The sequence below is a fragment of the Cnephaeus nilssonii genome, assembly GCF_951640355.1.
Source record: "Cnephaeus nilssonii genome assembly, chromosome: 16".
Lineage (NCBI taxonomy): Eukaryota > Metazoa > Chordata > Mammalia > Chiroptera > Vespertilionidae > Cnephaeus > Cnephaeus nilssonii.
The window spans coordinates 29,877,635-29,895,577 of record NC_137087.1 but is presented as its reverse complement, the minus strand read 5'-3'; the positions used below and the strand labels follow the sequence as shown (position 1 = coordinate 29,895,577).

Here is a 17,943-nt window from a genome sequence, read left to right as displayed (position 1 = left end):
CAAGGTCAAGGCCAGCACGGTCAGGTTCTGGTGAGGGCCTGCTTTGGGGCTACAGACGGCCAACTTTTTTACTGTTCACTGTGCGGGCTAGCTCCGTGGAGCCTCTTTTATTCTGGCTCTAATCCCACTCAGGAGGGCTGGGCCACAGTTGTGGCTAATCCCAAAGACCCACCTCCTAAATACAGCACTTCCTCAAATAACGCTGTGGCATTCAGTGTTGTTTCCTTAAAACATTGAGAAGGAAAAAAAAAACACACAAACCTTCCATCCAGAGTCACTATGTGTGGTGTTTGCACATTCCTCCCCATGGGGGCATGGTTTTGGTCTGGGGACTCTGGTTTCCTCTCACATTCCAAAACTGTGCACGTGAGGTGAACTAGTGTCTACTTGGTCCATTCTGAGTGAGTGTGGGTGGGTGTGAGTGGTCCTGTGGTGGAGGGCGTCCTGTCCAGGGTGGACCGCACCTTGCGGCTCCCTGAGCTGCCAGCACAGGCTCCAGCCACCCGTGACCCTGAACTGGAATAAGTGGATTGGAGAATAATGATTCATTCACCTTTCTTAAGTGTATGTGTAGCTCACATTTATTTTAATGTTGACCATTAGGAGGGCTTTGGATCTTTATTTAGAAGTTTGGTGATGCTTTTGTGACTATAAATATGCCCCAGGAATTTAACTCGTGCTTGTATCAATTAGCCTCCGGTGAAACTGGCTTTGTTACATGTCCTTTCATTTGAAGTCTCCATTTTCAAGAACCTATCAGTGATGTTAAGTACGGACTTACAAAGTTAATCACCTTGGGCATTACCTTTCTAACATATGAATTTTGGAGGGCCACAAACATTCAGACCACAGCTTTCTCTCTAGATATGTGAAGTGGTACCAAGGCAGGATTCTTCTCGTGGAGCACATTCCCAAGGTGCATCCGGCTGTGCCTAAACTAAGCACCTGACACTCACAGGCTGACCTTTGCTAAATCTTCCCCAATAAACCTCACTTTGTCACAAATCTTACCCCTTGTCTTTGTTCCAGACCGATGGCATGACACTTATATGACAAAACTCAAGAGGAATAAGTCTCCTCCCTTTATATTAGTTTTTATTCCAAATAAAGTCAGCTGTAAGGAGTCAGAAGGATAGAAAGGAAAAGCCCAGTCTTTGGAGTGAGACAGATCTGGGATTGAGTCCTGGCAACATGGACTCTGTATCCTCAGGCCATTCATACAACATCCCATAGGTAATCCAGAGATAATAATGCCTATTTGTAGGTTTTTTAACAAAACCTAATAAAAGTTCATTTCCTTTCTACTTCCTCTTATTTCACTTCTACCCTTCAGCCTCTTTCTTTCCAGACTTTGCAGACTTAATTTCAATGGAAGTTTGGCTATTTATAGAAGTCAAGTCATTTTCATAGGATGAAGATTTATCACTATTGAGTTGCAAAGAAAAAAAATGCCTCAGATGTGGAAGGTAATTCATAAGACTATTTCTTCAGGTATACTACACAGTAGCAGTAATATTTATTGAAAGATGTTTATACTCTGAAAATAATGACAGGCATTCTATGAGTGCTGGCCAGTTGAAATAAAATTAGATATGTGACAATTGTCGATCATGCCATTGCTCATGTAAACATCTTCTCTTTTGAAGAAACAGTTCTCTGCCCGGTGAGAACTATGAAAATGAGCAAGATTTAGTCTTTGTTTGCCTACCTATTTGATAGATATGTTTTGAGAATTAAAGTAAAATGACACATATGAAACATTCGTAACAATCTAAATAAATTTATATTGGGATGTAGTAGTCATATGAATGAGGGATATAGTCGTCATATGAAAAAATTTTGTGTCCCTCCAAAACTGTTTTATTAGTCTTTTTGCCACAATAGCTGAAAAAATCTTATCAAGACAATCTATAAATGCAATCAATTTCTGTAACTGTTCGAAAAGACCAAATTAAGTATAAGATGCTCACCAAGATAAATGCAAAAAGAACACCTATAATTCTAAAATTATGTTGCAGATTTATAACATAATTCTCTCAGAAACTGATATAACAAGCAGACAAGATTAAGGCTTCACTTATTCTTCAAAAACCTTCTTATCAAAGACATGACAAATCAATGTCAAATTGGATCTATTAAATATATTACAATGTGGAGTATGTGCTTTTTGGATATAATGCAACATTTATACAAATAAATCAGTTTAGGCCCTGGAAATAATCCCAATAAATTCCAAAATATCTATATATAATTCAGACTATTTGCTCCAACCATACTGCAATAAAATTAGAAATCAATGCCACAGATATAGCTATTAAGATGTTTCATATGTTTGAGAAACAAATAACATATGACCAAGCAAGCCATAGGGTTAAAAAATAAATCCTAAAGGAAATTAAGATCTACTTAGAACTGAATACAAATGAAACACAGTTCATGTAAAAACTTGTTTGACATAGCTAAGACAGTACTTAGGAAAAAAATTACTGTTTTACATGTACTCTTTAGAAATTAATAAAGGTTAAAATAGACATCTTTGTTATTTCTTTCATCATTTGACATCTCTTTGGATGTGCTTTGTTAGTCTTTTTCAACTCATTTAGTTCAATGCTGTGCTTGAATAACTATTAAGTATATGAAAAAAGATGCTCAACCTCGCTAGTATTCAGAGACAAGTAAGTGAAAACAATGAGATACAGGCTGGTTTGTTACATGCATCTGAATAGTCCAAGATAGTTGTTACTATGGTGTTTGCATCCCAGCCATCAGAAAAAGAAGTAAGGAAGTGGAGAAGAAAGGGGAACCCTTCCTTTTAAAAGGGCGTGGCCTGAGAGATACATACCTAACCACAGCTCACATCCCATGGACCAGAACTTGGTCACATGACCACACCTCACAGCTTTCCGAGTGTCTGGGAAATGTATACTTTGTTGTTGCAAGGCTCCGATTTACCAAGGTGAAAACTGGGGTTCCGATTACTGTAAAAAGAAAAGAGAATGGATACTGAATGGATAGCCACCATGCTCTGTCAGATATGACATGCTTACCGGTAAGTGAAATTTTTAATTCTCACACTTCCCCCAAAATGTGTATGTCGAAGCCCTAACTCCCAATGTAATGGTACTTGGAGATGGAGCCTTCGGGAGGTAAGTAGGGTTAGATGATGTCATGAGGGTGGAGTCTGCATGACAGGATTAGTGTCCTTGAAAGAAGAGATACCAAAGAGCTCTGCCCTTTTTCTCTCTCCCTCCTCCCCGTGTGTGTGTGCGTGCGCGCGCTCCCACACGCGCGCGCACACGCACACATGCATGCCTGCATTTGCATTCACTTCTCTCCTCACCTGCTTCAAAATTCTTGACAGCAATCACCAGTATCCTCAGCAGTCTTGCACTGCTGAGTAATGGTAGTTTCAGAACCAAGGACAGCGCCCGTGCCCCACCTCTCCCATTCGTTCCTATCTACACCTACAAGAGTTCTGTGATCCAATTTCCCCCAAGTCACAAGTTAAGTCAGATCTCTCACAAGTCACTCTAAGAAAATAATGCTAGTGATATAAAATAATAGAAGCAATACATGTATTTTTTAAATTTAATTCTCATAACAACCCTGTAAGTTTCCAGGCTTATTTATAGTTGAGAAACTATTTCAGAAGGAGGTCAAGTGGCTTGTCTAAGGTCACATGGATAGTACATATTAGAGCCAGAATTAACATCAAAATTAGCCATTTATTATTTTTATTGAATTTGACATCTCTAATTACATAATTGCTTGCCAAAATTATTCTCTGAATAATTTTTCTGTAATAAAGCACTGTTTTCTAATAACACTATCAGAATTATGTGCACTTTACTATATGAGAATGTTAGTTAAAATATAATTAATCTTGAGAAATTGAGCTCCCATGAAGCCAGGTAATAGGTGGAGTCCCAAGCAAGGAGTCCTACTTTAAGACTGAGGCAGGCCCTAGCCGGTTTGGCTCAGTGGATAGAGCGTCGGCCTGTGGACTAAAGAGTCCCAGGTTTGATTCTGGTAAAAGGCACATGCCTGGGTTTCGGGCTCGGTCCAACATGCAGGAGGCAGCCAATCAATGATTCCCTCTAATCATTGATGTTTCTGTCTCTCTCTTCCTCTCCCTTCCTCTCTGAAATCAATAAAAATATATTAACAATAAAAAAGACTGAGGCAGGATCCCCCACTTAATCACGGCCTTCAATCTTACCTTGTGAGTTACTGCCACCAATAGGGAGGAATCCAGGAGGGGAATGAAAGTCATGGAAAATTACTATCTTTCGGAGACTTTGCTAGGCATTTTTGCAATGTTTTGAAATTTAATATTTACTTTTAAAAATGAAGTATTTTCCATTATAAATACATACTCAAGAGAAAAAATAAAGCCAAAAGGAAAAATTCATTCATTTTTTTCAATACCCAAAGATAACCACTCTATTTTTGTTTTTTAATTATAGTCTTTTCTATAAAGTTCATTGCAATAAGTGTAGGAGCAAGTGGGCCAAGGTCCTGACCCCTTCCCCCATCCCTGCTTGGAACAAAGTTGTTAAGCATCACCCTGGCTGGTGTGTCTCAATTGGTTGAATGTCTTCCCTGCACCTAAAGATTGCCTGTTCTGAATGCAGAATCTCAGAGGGAAGGTGGGGGAGGATGGGTGGGTGGGAAGTGATCAACCAAAGAACTTGTATGCATATATGTATAATCCATGGACACAGACAATAGGGTGGTGAAAGTCTGGGGTGTGGGGGTGGGAGGGACTTGAAGGGATCAATGGGGGGGGAAATGAGGACATATGTAATACTTTCAACAATAATGATTTTTTAAAAAGAAGAAGTAAGAAAGATTGCCTGTTCAGTTCTTGGTCACAGCACATGCCCAGGTTGTGGACTTGATCCCCAGTAGAGGGCGTGCAGGAGGCAGCCGATTGATGTTTCTTTCTGTCTCCCTTCCCCTCTCTCTAAAAATAAATAAAAACATTTATTTTTAAAAAGTTAAGCATTGATTAGCTAAACATATTGGGGCTTCAAGTAAACTGTCATTTGAAGAAAATATATCATTAGTTTTTTAAATTAAAGTTTTAAATTTTTATCAGTCAAGATTTTAGCTGAACTTGTGGATATTTTCAAGTTGAGCTTCAATTGTAAACCATAAGTATTTGTAGCTGATCTATTGAGCCCCTAGGAAGAATCTCAAGTATGGGAATTTCAGGAACTCTAATATCAACTTGCTATCTACTTAAACAACACTAGGTGGTAGCAGGTGATTTTTCTTTTCTCTTCAAGTAGTAAAATCATTGTGTGTGACTGCGTGTTTTCCTCCCTCAAGGCTGTTAAGAACAGTGAAAAACTGGAAAAAGGCTTGGGGAAAATTTGGGCGGGGGGTGATAGAAAAGTTCTAAAACTGGATTGTGCTGATGGCTCACAAATTTAAATCAGAAACTTACTAAAAAGCCTAGAATTACAGCAAATAAAAAGAAAAATTTGCTAAAATAAACTTTTCCACTCATGGTATATATTGAGAGCATTCTTATACTTTACATATTCAGAAAAAAGCTCTCCACTTAGCTACAAGTTAAAATTTTAAATTCATTTATATAATCTGAATTGCTTTGACCTTTAATCTGCATCTTTTTTATGTATTTTATTAATTTTTACAGAGAGGAAGGGAGAGAGATAGAGAGTTAGAAACATTGATGAGAGAGAAACATTGATCAGCTGTCTCCTGCACACCCCCCACCGGATGTGCCCACAACCAAGGTACATGTCCTTGACCAGAATCGAACCTGGGACCTTTCAGTCTGCAGGCCGACACTCTATCCACTGAGCCAAACCGGTTAGGGTGGTTAGGACCAATCTGCATCTTTTCAAAGTTGCCTTACAACATCAGAAAATCACCATAATGCTACAAGTAACTAATTAACCAGTATAATACATAGTTAGTATCTCTTTTCTGGGTTATGTACTACTATAGAAATTGCAATAACCTGATTTTTAGTTCTAGGATGAAATTGTAATAAGCTCTATGAACTTGCACAAGTTACTTAACCTCTCTGGGTCTTTACCTAATCTGTAAATTTGGAATAAAACTTTCTCATAGAGACTTTGTGAGGATTTACTGGGTTTGACATCAATAACATGAGAAGGGGGAAAATGTTACTGAAACTACATGACAATTATGCTTCTCAGAGAGTGTTATCATAATTCTCTTTAGTAAAACTAAATCTCTGTTCTCTATTTACAGATACTGTTGGGAAAGAGGAAACAAACAAAAGTCCGAACGCCTTGGCCAGTGATGTTAAGTTTACAATCTGAAGTAGGCAAATAGCCTATTATTTTAAATAAAGACACAGCTATAACAACTATTACAAATGCCAGGGGCTGGGGTGGAGGGACTAAAGCACTCGAGTTTAAGACAAGGATGTTTCATATTCTATTCTTATCTGTTTGTTATTGTATCGTAACCAAGTTTTTCATTCCCAAGCCTCCCCTAAAATCTGCTATACAAACAAAAGCCCTGTGTGAGTAGTTTCAGAGAAAATCAAGGCAAAGAAGCTGAGTCCCACCCCTGACTTTGTATGGAGCAGAAAGAGCAGCTGCAGAGACAAACAAGATCAAAGTCTTAGGAGGAAGACCATCTCAGGGCTAGCTCTTATTGAACACAAGTCTTGAGAAGCACATTGAACTTCTTATGATTTCACAGAATTCTAGGATTTCACAGAAGTCTGGGGAAGCACATTGAACTTATGTTTAGATCCCAAACTAAAAGAACTGGGTTATAGATGGAATAATATGTAAATTATTGGTACAGTGGCTAACACACACACACTATATGTATACAGTTGAGCCTAATTATTCATGGGTCTATACTTGTGAACTCACATATCACTACAATGTATCTGTGGCCCCAAACAATACTTATGACATTTTTCAGTCATTTGCAGACATGCACAGAGCAGCAAAAAAATTACATGCGTTCCAGCTGAGGCTGACCATGGCAACGCTCTGCCTTCTCATAATATAAACATCTTTTGCAGTTTATTTAGTGCTACATTTTTCACATTTTTGTGCTTTTTTGTGCGTGATGCTGCTGTTTAAAATGGCCCCCCAAGTGCAATACTGAACTGTTGTTGAAAGTACCTAAGTGGACAAGGTACAGAAGGCATGACACAGAAAATACCTGTTAAACACGATTTGTACGGGTATTATAGTGCTGTTGGCCATAATCTCAATGTTAATGAAGCAACAATATATATTAACTAGGGTGTCTTTAAACAGAAATACTGCAATACAATTCTAACACAGACCACCCAGGATTAGTATCAGACTCCCATGTTAAAGGGCACAGTCCCCAACAACACAGCCATTTCTTCAGATGCCAGCCACAAGTTTTGGGGGGGGCTCCAGGCCATCTGCACTTCTGACCAACTGGCTACAAATTCAGGGGTTCCAATGACCCCCTCAGATTCAATACTTCATTAGAATGACTCACAGAACTCCGGAGAGTGCTACGGTATGATTACAGTTCTATTATAAAGAAGAGACACATAGGGCAAGGTCTGGATGAGAGGATGTAGAAGGGGGAAAGGGAGAGGGAGACGGAGAGGGAACAGGGATGGCAGAGAGAGATTTACAGATCCTAATTGGAGTGGGTTAACAGAGACTAGGAGGAGAACTGGAGATAGAGGAATTTGCTGAAAAGGGACAAAGAGAATGGGGTGGTAGATGAAGGTTACGGTAAGGAGGTGAAGTAGAATTTTTGGACTGAGCAGGATGTCCCGGATTCTTTGTCCACCGAAGTTGAAGAATTAATCCTCGGACAGAAGGCGGTATAGTAAAGGTGGAAATCTATTAAAAACAAGAATAGACTCCCATGTGGGGAAGGGGAAAGAGTCCCACAGCACAAACTACCACGTGGGGAGGGGAAGAGTCCCATTGAGTTTCTTTGCTCTACAGTTTATAGACTACAGATTCTTGTGCCTTGATATTCCCTTTGATTGGCCACTATTCCCTTGGGCTGGTTACTATAGTAACTCCTGGGATTAAAGGTCGAACCTCACATGGTCGAACCCCTCTTTCCTTATTGTTTTCCTATTTGGGGGGGGGGGGGGCTTTTATTTCTTCTTCTAGATAAAGGGCTTCCTTCCCTTTATTTTGTGAATATAGACTTTTTGCTGTTCCCAGCTTCCTTATTCTATGGAAATGTACCTGTTGCAGCTTTTCAGCTCCCCTATTCTATGAAAATATACCTTCTGCTGCTCTGCAGCCCTGTGTTTCTTCCATGGTCCCCTTAATTTTTAAAATTTCTAAAATTTACTAAAACCTATCTTTTTCACCCCTAAAAATTCCTGTTTCAGAGGAAGTCAGTAAAAAAGATGTGTAAGTAGGGCTATTACATGTATGGAATATCTCACCTGTATATTGATGAAAATAATACAGTAGGAGGAACAAATTCAAGTTTCAGGAGGAGACACAATTGCACCAGTGATTTTTAAAAATATGTGAGAGTGTGTCAGATCTGAGGGCGGCAATAGAGAAGCTGACCTCAAAGAGAAAGTGGCAACGTTCATCCATTCTGACGGTAGAGAAGAAAGGGATGTATGGGTCTAGAGGAGATAGATTGGTTGATAAATGTGAGCGGAAAGTGATTGATATAAAATTTACTTTAACTGCTGCCATTGTCCTGGGGAAAAAGTAAAATCATGAACTGAGAGCTGAGGGAGGCGGCATGGTGATTGGCTGTCTGAAGAATGGTGAATTGAACGGACTTGGGAAGTGTAGGATTGCCTTGACAGTGTTGAGAGACCGCCTGGAGTATGAAGTCACAATTTCAAGTGGGACCAGTTGGATGGCTGTACTGTATTTTTCTCTAACCATTTTAACTCTAATGTGCAGATATTGAGCTGGTGGAAACACTGAAGGTCGTCAGTGTTGGGAATTTGCCAGGTGAATATGATGGGAGGAAACTGGGCAAGGGAGTGTGTGGCTGTGTGTCTGGGAGTGACCATAATGAAGGGTCTGGAATCCAAGTTGTGTAAGGATGAAAATGAGAACGTGAAGATGATAGACAAGGCAAAATTAGGATCAATGCACCTGAGTTCCTGTTGGAGGAAGAAAAAACAACAGTTGACCTACAAGTAGGAGAAAGAGGACACAAAGTACAGGAGGCAGTCAGAGTGAGAGAGCAATTAGTCATGCCTAGGGTATGTCCATAACAATGAGTGGTGGCCGAAATGGGGGTGAAAACAAAATAAAAGGAATGAAGTGGTCAGGGCTGAGTAATCAGCAATAACTTGAAAAACTCATGACTGTAAGCAGGTGCCCTAGTTACATCACAAGGCGCTGTGACTAGATGACTATAATAAGGAAGGAGAGCAGGTAATTGACAGGAGTTTGCTTTTGCTTTGTTTGGTTTAGGGAAGAAGGCAGGAATAACAATGTTTCTGCAGAACACCCATCGCCTCCTGGCCTAAAGTTATTTAGGTATGGGGGGAAAACAATCACCACTTACCTTCAATATCCTCTCCTGAAAATACAGGGAATTGCGCAATGCCATTTGGAAAGACAACTATAAACAGTTTAAAAACACTGTGATACTTGAAGTTATTTATAGATTTTGTTATGTGGAGGCTTCTAATATGTTATCTGCTATGTATGGCTTAATTCAAAAGTATATAAATATCATACTCAAACAGCCAAATATGTGAGCCCTTTGGTAAAAGCAAGGTCTCTACAAAAGCTGTAACAAAAATGAACAAACATTAAACAACCAGGAAAAGTTACATAGCATATATTTGTGAATTTACTGAGCACATGTCTGATTAATCATCCTACTTGAATTTACACAGAATTACCATACCTGGAAACTAGAAATTAGAGATAAACCCACTGTCTGCTTTGGGTAAGTCCAGCATGCTAGATGTTCTCATTCTTTTTATATATATTCTTTTTAATTTTTTGTTATTGTTGTTAATCCTCACCCGAGGATATTTTTCCATTGATTTTTAGAGAATGTGGAAGAAAGAGGGAAAGACAGAGAAACATTGATGTGAGAGAAACACATAGACTGGTTGCCTCCTGCACAAGTCCCTACCTGGGCCCAGCCGGGGAGGAGCCAGCAACCAAGGTCCATGCCCTTGACCGGAATCAAACTCAGGACCCTTTGGTCCGCAGGCTGACGCTCTATCCACTGAGCCAAACCGGCTAGGGTTAGATGTTCTCATTCATAAAAGAAGACTTACTAATTTTATTTTTCTTAAGAAATATATTCAGAACAAATTAAGAGAAAAATACAATAGTATCCCCTCTGGAGAAAATGGAAGGGCAATGCATAGGAAAGGGAAATTATTAAGTAAACAGACAATCTTTCTAAGAATTTTCACCCTCACTAGTATATTATATACCAATAATAGAAATATATAGTAGGAAGAAAATGACAATTAATGATTTAATGTGAAATTCTGATATGGGAAACTTAAATCCAACTAAACTGACAATAAAACAGCACATTCAAGTTCAAAGAGTATTTTAAAATTAAGTAGTCTTTGTACCTAAAAACTGAGCCAAAACTAGTAGGTTCAGTGAAAAGGTGTTTTAATATCAATTGGTGAAGTGGTATCTATCTATAACACATAATAGAAAGTACATGGTTTTGCATAATTTTTGTTTTGGAAACATGTTTGTACACACTTGGAAAAACATCAAATAACATCCAAGTTTAACAACCACTCCCCAGATTATAACATAGTAATATGTAATTGAAGATGGCAATACTGTGAAAGTACCCAGTGAGTTCTACCTAGAGAAGGGAAGGAAGGGGTGGAAACATGAATTTTTTTAAACGATAAAGAATAAGATATTTTTAAATTTGCATATGCTGCTGTCCTGCTGCCTGTTTTGATCAGCAGAATTGAATATGCACATTGTGTCCCTTGATCTGACATTGCTGCCTGATTAAATCATGATCATGACAAGCCAAGACTCAAATTTCCTGGTGCCTTATGCAAATTGGTCTGAGATTGGACATGTTGTTGACTGCATTGTGGCCTCCTTGCATCATGCCCTTCTTCAGTGTCCTCCCACACTGACTCTGCATTGGGCAATAGTAGTAGCAAAGTTGACTCAAACAAGGTTGAAACTTGTTTGCATGTTCAAGAGTCTTCTCTTGGACCTTTACTACCACTAGGGAAAATGTCTGGTTTAGCCTGCTGAGTAGAAGACACATCACCCCAGCCATCCTAGACTAGCTCAGAACCCCCTCTCCCCACACAACTGACCTGCCAGCTAATTGTAGAAACATGAGTAAGTCCAGCCAAGATCAGCAGAACTCAACTGACTTGAAGATCCACACACATTATAAAGAATGTTTGTTTAAGCCAGGAACATTTTAGGGTGTTATGTAGCATTAATTGCTGACTGAGTGGTCAGGCTAGCCTTACTTACATTGTCCTCTCTGCCTCTGGCATAACCTAGCTGGGTTAGGTTCAACTCTAATAGGAAGTGGAAAATGGAAGCACCCTGACCGGTGCAGCTCACCCCGTACCGGTTGGGTCACCCTGTACACCAAAAGGTGGTGTGTTAGATTTCCATTCAGGGCACATACCTAAGTTGCAGGTTCAGTTGGAGCTTGTACAGGAGACAACTGATTGATGTTTCTCACTTCAATATTTCTTGCTCTCTCTCCCTCGCCTTCTCTCTAAATAAATAAACAGATAGGTAGGTAGGTAAAATGGAAGCCCAGCTGGTGAGGCTCAGTGGTTGAGCATTGACCTATGAACCAGGAGGTCACAGTTCCATTCCCAGTCAGAGCCCATGCCCAGGTTGTGGGCTCGATCCCTAGCAGGAGGTGTACAAGAGGCAGCTAATCAATGATTCTCTCTCATCATTGATGTTTCTATCTCTCTCTCCCTCTCCCTTCCTTTCTAAAATAAATAAAACTATAAAATAATATATTTTTTAAAAAAATGAACAAATATTTATGTAAAGGTTAACATACTCTTTCATTACCAATGCATATGCTTCTATTAACATCTTATCTTAATCATCTTTGAATGATTCTTATATATACCTAATATACAAATATTTGAATAAGTTATTTTTAAACTACCTGTTTGTTAGTATATAACTAAAGAAAAAAAGCTCCAATGCAAAACATTTTAATAGGTTGTCAAATATACAGTTATTAGAATTATCTAAATATCACTTATAAAAATCGGTATATCACATTAGATGATTCTATAAAATAAAATCACACATTGACAATAACCCCTGCAGTCCAAGAATAACCCCATCAATAGTACAAATTACAAATACATTAAGAAAGAGACATTTAAACCAAAAAGTAACTCTGACTAAATACATTCATTCATCAATTACAATAAACTTAGCACAGTCACTAATAACACAAGTTTAGGTGCAATTTCACATGCTTTCACAAATCTTCCAGTACAGCTCCCATAGTAAAGTGTCTTTGTGCACGCCATTTTCATTTATATTTAGATGCATCATACATCATCCTTAAGACTATTTCACTTCATAATTAAACTTGTTAATATATATTGTAAGTGAACACCAGGTTAAAAATTAGCCCCAATGATGACAAAGTTTATCAATTAAAAAAACTCTTGAGAGTATATTTTAGTTTGTTTAATCGCACGAATACTATTTCCTCTTACTAGATGCTATCAAAATAATTTAAACATTAACTCCTCAAAAATGGAAACTCCAACCTTCCTAAAATATTAACAAGCATTTTAAGTAACAATAAAATCATCCTGTAAGTCAAACAGTAAATTTCACCTTCATTGCCAAATTTAAAATACCAGTGATTTAAAGATTGAGGCCTAAAACATTAGTACTAAATTATAAAATACAATGTAAAAAATGTGCAGTAATTTGCTTGTGAAAATATAATGGAATATTCCTCACAGTAACGTTAAAGCACTACTCTAAATGGACAGTCTAAGTAAACGTACCTTTACCAGTAAGAAAACTGAAAAATTAAGGCCTTTATATGCTATATATTACTATCTGAACTCAAAGCCAAATAGAGGTTTCAATGCTGCAAAGTACTATTTTCAACCTCTCTAAATTGTTAGTTGCTTCATCTCAACTCAGTAATTATTACTTTATCTTTACACTAACTCAAATGCTAGTTAACCTTATCATCTTGAAATAAATATTTCTCTGTATCTCTATTTTAATTCAGTCCCCAACCCCATGCCAACTAGACAGAATGCTGGAAATAGGGCTTTGTCTGATTGGTTCACAACTGTATATTCAGAGGCTAAAAATGGTTAACATACGGTAGATATCCAGTAAGTATTTTTGAATCTATATAATAAAGCCTAAGCGACCGTTATGGAGGAATGACCAGAACGACTGGTCGCTATGATGAGCACTGACCACCAGGGGGCAGATGCTCAACCAAGGAGCTTCCCCCTGGTGGTCAGTGCACTCCCACAGGGGGAGCGCTGCTCAGCCAGAAGCCAGGCTCACAGCTGGCGAGCGCAACAGCAGTGGCGGGACCCTCTCCCACTTCCGCGGCAGTGAGCCGAGCAGTAAGGAGCAGTGTGCAGGCAGGCAGTAAGAAGTGAGGGGACCTGAACTGCGAGAGGGTGCAGGCTGGGCTGAGGTCCCCCCCCGACCCCCAATGCATGAATTTCGTGCACTGGGCCTCTAGTGAACTAATAAGAAGCCTGACCTCCATGGGCAACTCTACTTGTTTTCCCAAAGCATTAATAGGCAATTTACCTCTTTGCACAACCAAACTAACAATTTTTTAAAAGAAACTGATATCTACGCTGTGATAACATAGAATGTAATGGAAAGACAACTGAAGCTACACATATATCAAATCAAGGTTAAAGGCACTGGATCAGAAAGATTATTACAAAGCATGGTAAACAATTTTTAAAGCAAATCAAGTTTTAAAGTATAAAATGTTGAACTGCTATGAATAAATGGTACTAAAATGATAATGCTTTAAAATAGTTGACAAAATTTCTATAATTTCACACATAAAATTCTTTCGTTGTTTTACCATTTTCTTTCATCCTACGTGTTCTATATTCCAAATCCTAGAAACAAATGTTTTCAGTTGCATGAAACAAGAAAAATGCAACTGAATTATCTTTGAAAATTTTTTTCTTCAGTTATGTTTTAAATTTGATAGACATTATAGAGATGATGTGGAGAACATCATCTTGAACATCATAAAACAGTAAATTATACTGTCAAAATAAATTTTAAAAAGTTCTTACTCAGTTGAATACAGTCTAAGCCTCGCAATAGCAAAATGTAGTGTAAGAGGCATAGTAAGTACAACCTTTCCATACACATAAAGAATAATGAATACTGAATTGAAAATACCAAAAGCTCCATGTTAGAGGTATGTAATATACACATTTTCACAACTATTTCTTGAAAAACTATTTAGATAAAATATTTAGCATTTATCAATTTTTTATTTGAACCTATGCAACTTCCATCCATATTAAAATATCAATTAGTGTAAATACTTTCTTATAAAACTATTATACAATTTAAGTTTTTATTAGAGAAATGTAATACTCACTCTCCATAACTTCTTAAAGTTCTTTTTGTTAGTGCATTCCATAAGAAATACACTAAAACCATTATTTGTGTTTTCTAGTGGAAAAAAAGTAATAAATCTATTAATCCAAACTATATCCTTACTATGCTTACTTCTTAAACATTTACATGTTTAAATATGCTTGGTGAATAGTGATCATTCTATTCCTGCAGTGGTAAATTTCAGCATAATGCTAAATGACTGGACTAGATAGCAAAATAGTCACATGTAGATTACATAAACAGATACTTATTCTGTTATATGTAAGCTTACTTATAAAGTAACATAAAATGAGCATTAGATAACAGTGATTAAAAAAATGTAAACAAACAATTAAATGTCAATCCCTTCCCTGAAAAACAAAAGATAAAAGGGCTTCTTGTTTTATTAAAATAAACAAAATATTATCTATTTTATAAAAAAGGTAAGACACGAATTTTACAAAACTATATTTCCAAATATGGGTAAAGAAAATCTGGAACAGTTGACACACTTTATTGAGATAAAATGTGCATAAAAACCTGATTAATACTTAAATGTATTAAATTCATTTTACATAGGCTGATACCATTCCCTACAAAAAAAACTTCTTGTTTTGTTCAGATTCAAAATAGTGTCCAATTATCTAAACTTAAGATTTGTCAAGCCACTATCCAAATAACAACAACAACAAAAAGTCTATATTGTAGGAAAAATCAAGTAAAACTAAAACATTTCTATTAATTATTACTTGAAATTCACCCCCACAAAAAAAGAAAAAAAGAAAAAGCTAATACCCATTTAGGCAGCAGAGAAAAATATGAAGTGCCTATATAAAACTTACAAATTAAAAATTAAAAACAATCAAATTTTGCTATAACAAAATGCATATCAATTTCAAAGTTATTAATGTTTAATAATTTATTAAACTTAGAATTCACAGAGCATTTGGTACTTCTGTTTGTGCTCAGATATTTTGCAAATGCCCTCAGAGAGGCTTGGGAAGGTGACATAAACATAAAATTGTGATACTTCCCTCCACACCAAAAAAAAAAGTGATTGGATTTAAAAGTTTAATTTATAATTCTTAAGAGAAATGGGGGGGGGGGGGGGGAAGGGGTTGGGACACACTAACAATTCCCAGCTCTAAAACATTTTCCAAAGAATATGGCAAAACTATTAACTACTTAGATGTGTTATTAGTGAATCAAAATGCAAGCAATAAGAGCATAAACATCTAACATATTTGCAAATTAACTTTAAAGTTTTCAATAATAACTGGTTATTTTTTAAAACGTAGATGTGAAACAGATAATACAGAATCTAATTTATCCAGGAAAAATAGCATTATCCCCATCTATAAAATTAAATCATATTTTCTCTCTTGAACATAATATAAAACTATTTTGAGTAAATGAAACAGAAGCATGGGTTTAGATATGCACCACTCTCTATGATGTACTAATTTACACAGTATGTTTGATAACACAATATTGGATGTTGTCCTTCACTGCATATTAGAATTTTGAGAAACATCATTTTTAGCAACATAGATTTATACGACTGCTTAACTAAATGGACACATAAAAATATATAAAAATTTTTAAAAATTCAAGTTATTTCAAGGAGAAATAAGACCAACTTTCAATCACCCACCTTTTTGAAGCCGTGGTTAGAGGAAAAGGCATAGAGTTTATAACATTTTTCACAATATAGTAAATATATATTCCAATTTGCCCATAAATGAAAATTTTTAAAAGAAAAACATGTTTCTTCCAAGTAACTTGTCTCTTCTTGCCCTGGCAAGAATAATTATTAGCGCCCTTAATTTCAAGATTTTTGTTGTTGTTTCAATTATCTTTTTCATGAAGTATAACATGTTGAAATATGAGTAAAAATTAAAATTAAAGGGAAAATCTGCTTTTGGAATAAAATAATTCAAAATCATTTCACTAAGAAGCACCTTTAGATATGCTGGTCTAAACTTTAATATAAAATCTAAACAGTACTTATTTCTGAAGTAGAATGTTCTCCAGTTTTAATAACTTCAAAAAGTAATACTAAGGACATCAACCTGTGCTTTCTAGATTTTTGAAAGTGTTCTCATAAATGTAATGAGTTTAGATATGGCTCATTGTCATGGTTGGGTGGACAGAGATTTCATGATAAATTGGCTACAGAAAACTAAATTCTTAATGACTGACTGTTTTGCATTTTGCTTGAGCCAAATAGATGTTTAAATCATGTACCACCACATTCCCTGCTTAACATTCCAAAGTTTCTTTATTCTTCATAGTTTTCTAATGAACAAATAATTAGTTTTCCTGAGTAAGATTATAAAAAGTTAACCCTTCTACCAAAAGTGTAAAGACAAATAAAATGTAGACTCACAATACAAATTGTTTACATAGCATTACAAGTGCAGAGATACTGACTGCTGCTCTTCACAATGATTGCCCCACCCCTTAAAAAGACTGCAGCAAATGATTCAATTGTCCAAAATACTCTGAAGGACAGTAATTAAATTCTTCAGTCCATAAACATATCCCTCATCTATTGTGTTGCTAGGGAAAACATGAGCAAAATCTATCATTCGCACTTCTGCTTCCGCAATCTCTTGGCAACCAGTGGGAAGATGGCAGAAAACTTTTTCCAGTTGGGAGAGTACATTTCCGTTCAAATGTTCCTGTGACAAGCTTTTCCACCCATTGTCTTGCTCTATGTTTTCAACTTTCAATGAAGTCTGACTGTGATGCTTTCTTGAATACATTTTTCTGTGACGAGCATACATCTTGGACAAGCTTTTGCCCACTGAAGCCTCTATTTTTCCATTTGTTGTGGAACTTAACACTCGAAAGTTATTATTGTACTCCAGTACGTCTGTGTCCGAGAGCTGTCCTTTGGACAAAAACTTTTCTGCCAAAGTTCTGTCATTTGATTTTGTAGTCGTTGGATGAGATGAACCTTCATAAACAAACAGTAATGAACTTGCATAAAAGTTAAGCTGCTTCTGGCTTTCAAACCACTGCAGAATTCTCTCAATCTTCTGAATACTGGCAGCAACAGCATCTTTTCTTAAGCAGAATCCATTATGAAAAAACCTGGAAACTCCTACAAAAAGGAAAATATAATATCACTGTAATATATTATTATTATTATTATATAATTATAAAACAGCTACCACTTGGGAAGTAAATTCATCTTAGATATCATTTTTTCCCCATCATCCCTTGCAATAAACTGAACTAGGAAGAATTCTAGTCAGACATAGAAACCTGGACTTCAACTTAATTTCTGGTGAAGATGCTGGTGAACATTTAAGTTACACTTATGCCTACTTTATCATATTTGGAAATTTATTGGTAT

At 36.7% G+C, this 17,943-nt stretch overlaps 1 protein-coding gene across 2 annotated transcripts in view; it reads right to left on the bottom strand.

The window, feature by feature from the left end:
* Positions 1-12,144: 12,144 nt before the first annotated feature.
* The window catches only part of IPMK (inositol polyphosphate multikinase), a 37,200-nt gene continuing 31,401 nt past the window's right edge, over positions 12,145-17,943 (bottom strand). For both annotated transcript variants that reach the window (XM_079793639.1, XM_079793640.1), the window contains exon 6: positions 12,145-17,688. In XM_079793639.1, coding sequence (XP_079649765.1) covers positions 17,066-17,688 — 623 coding nt within the window. In that variant the 3' untranslated portion in view covers positions 12,145-17,065. The remainder of the gene's footprint in view (positions 17,689-17,943) is intronic.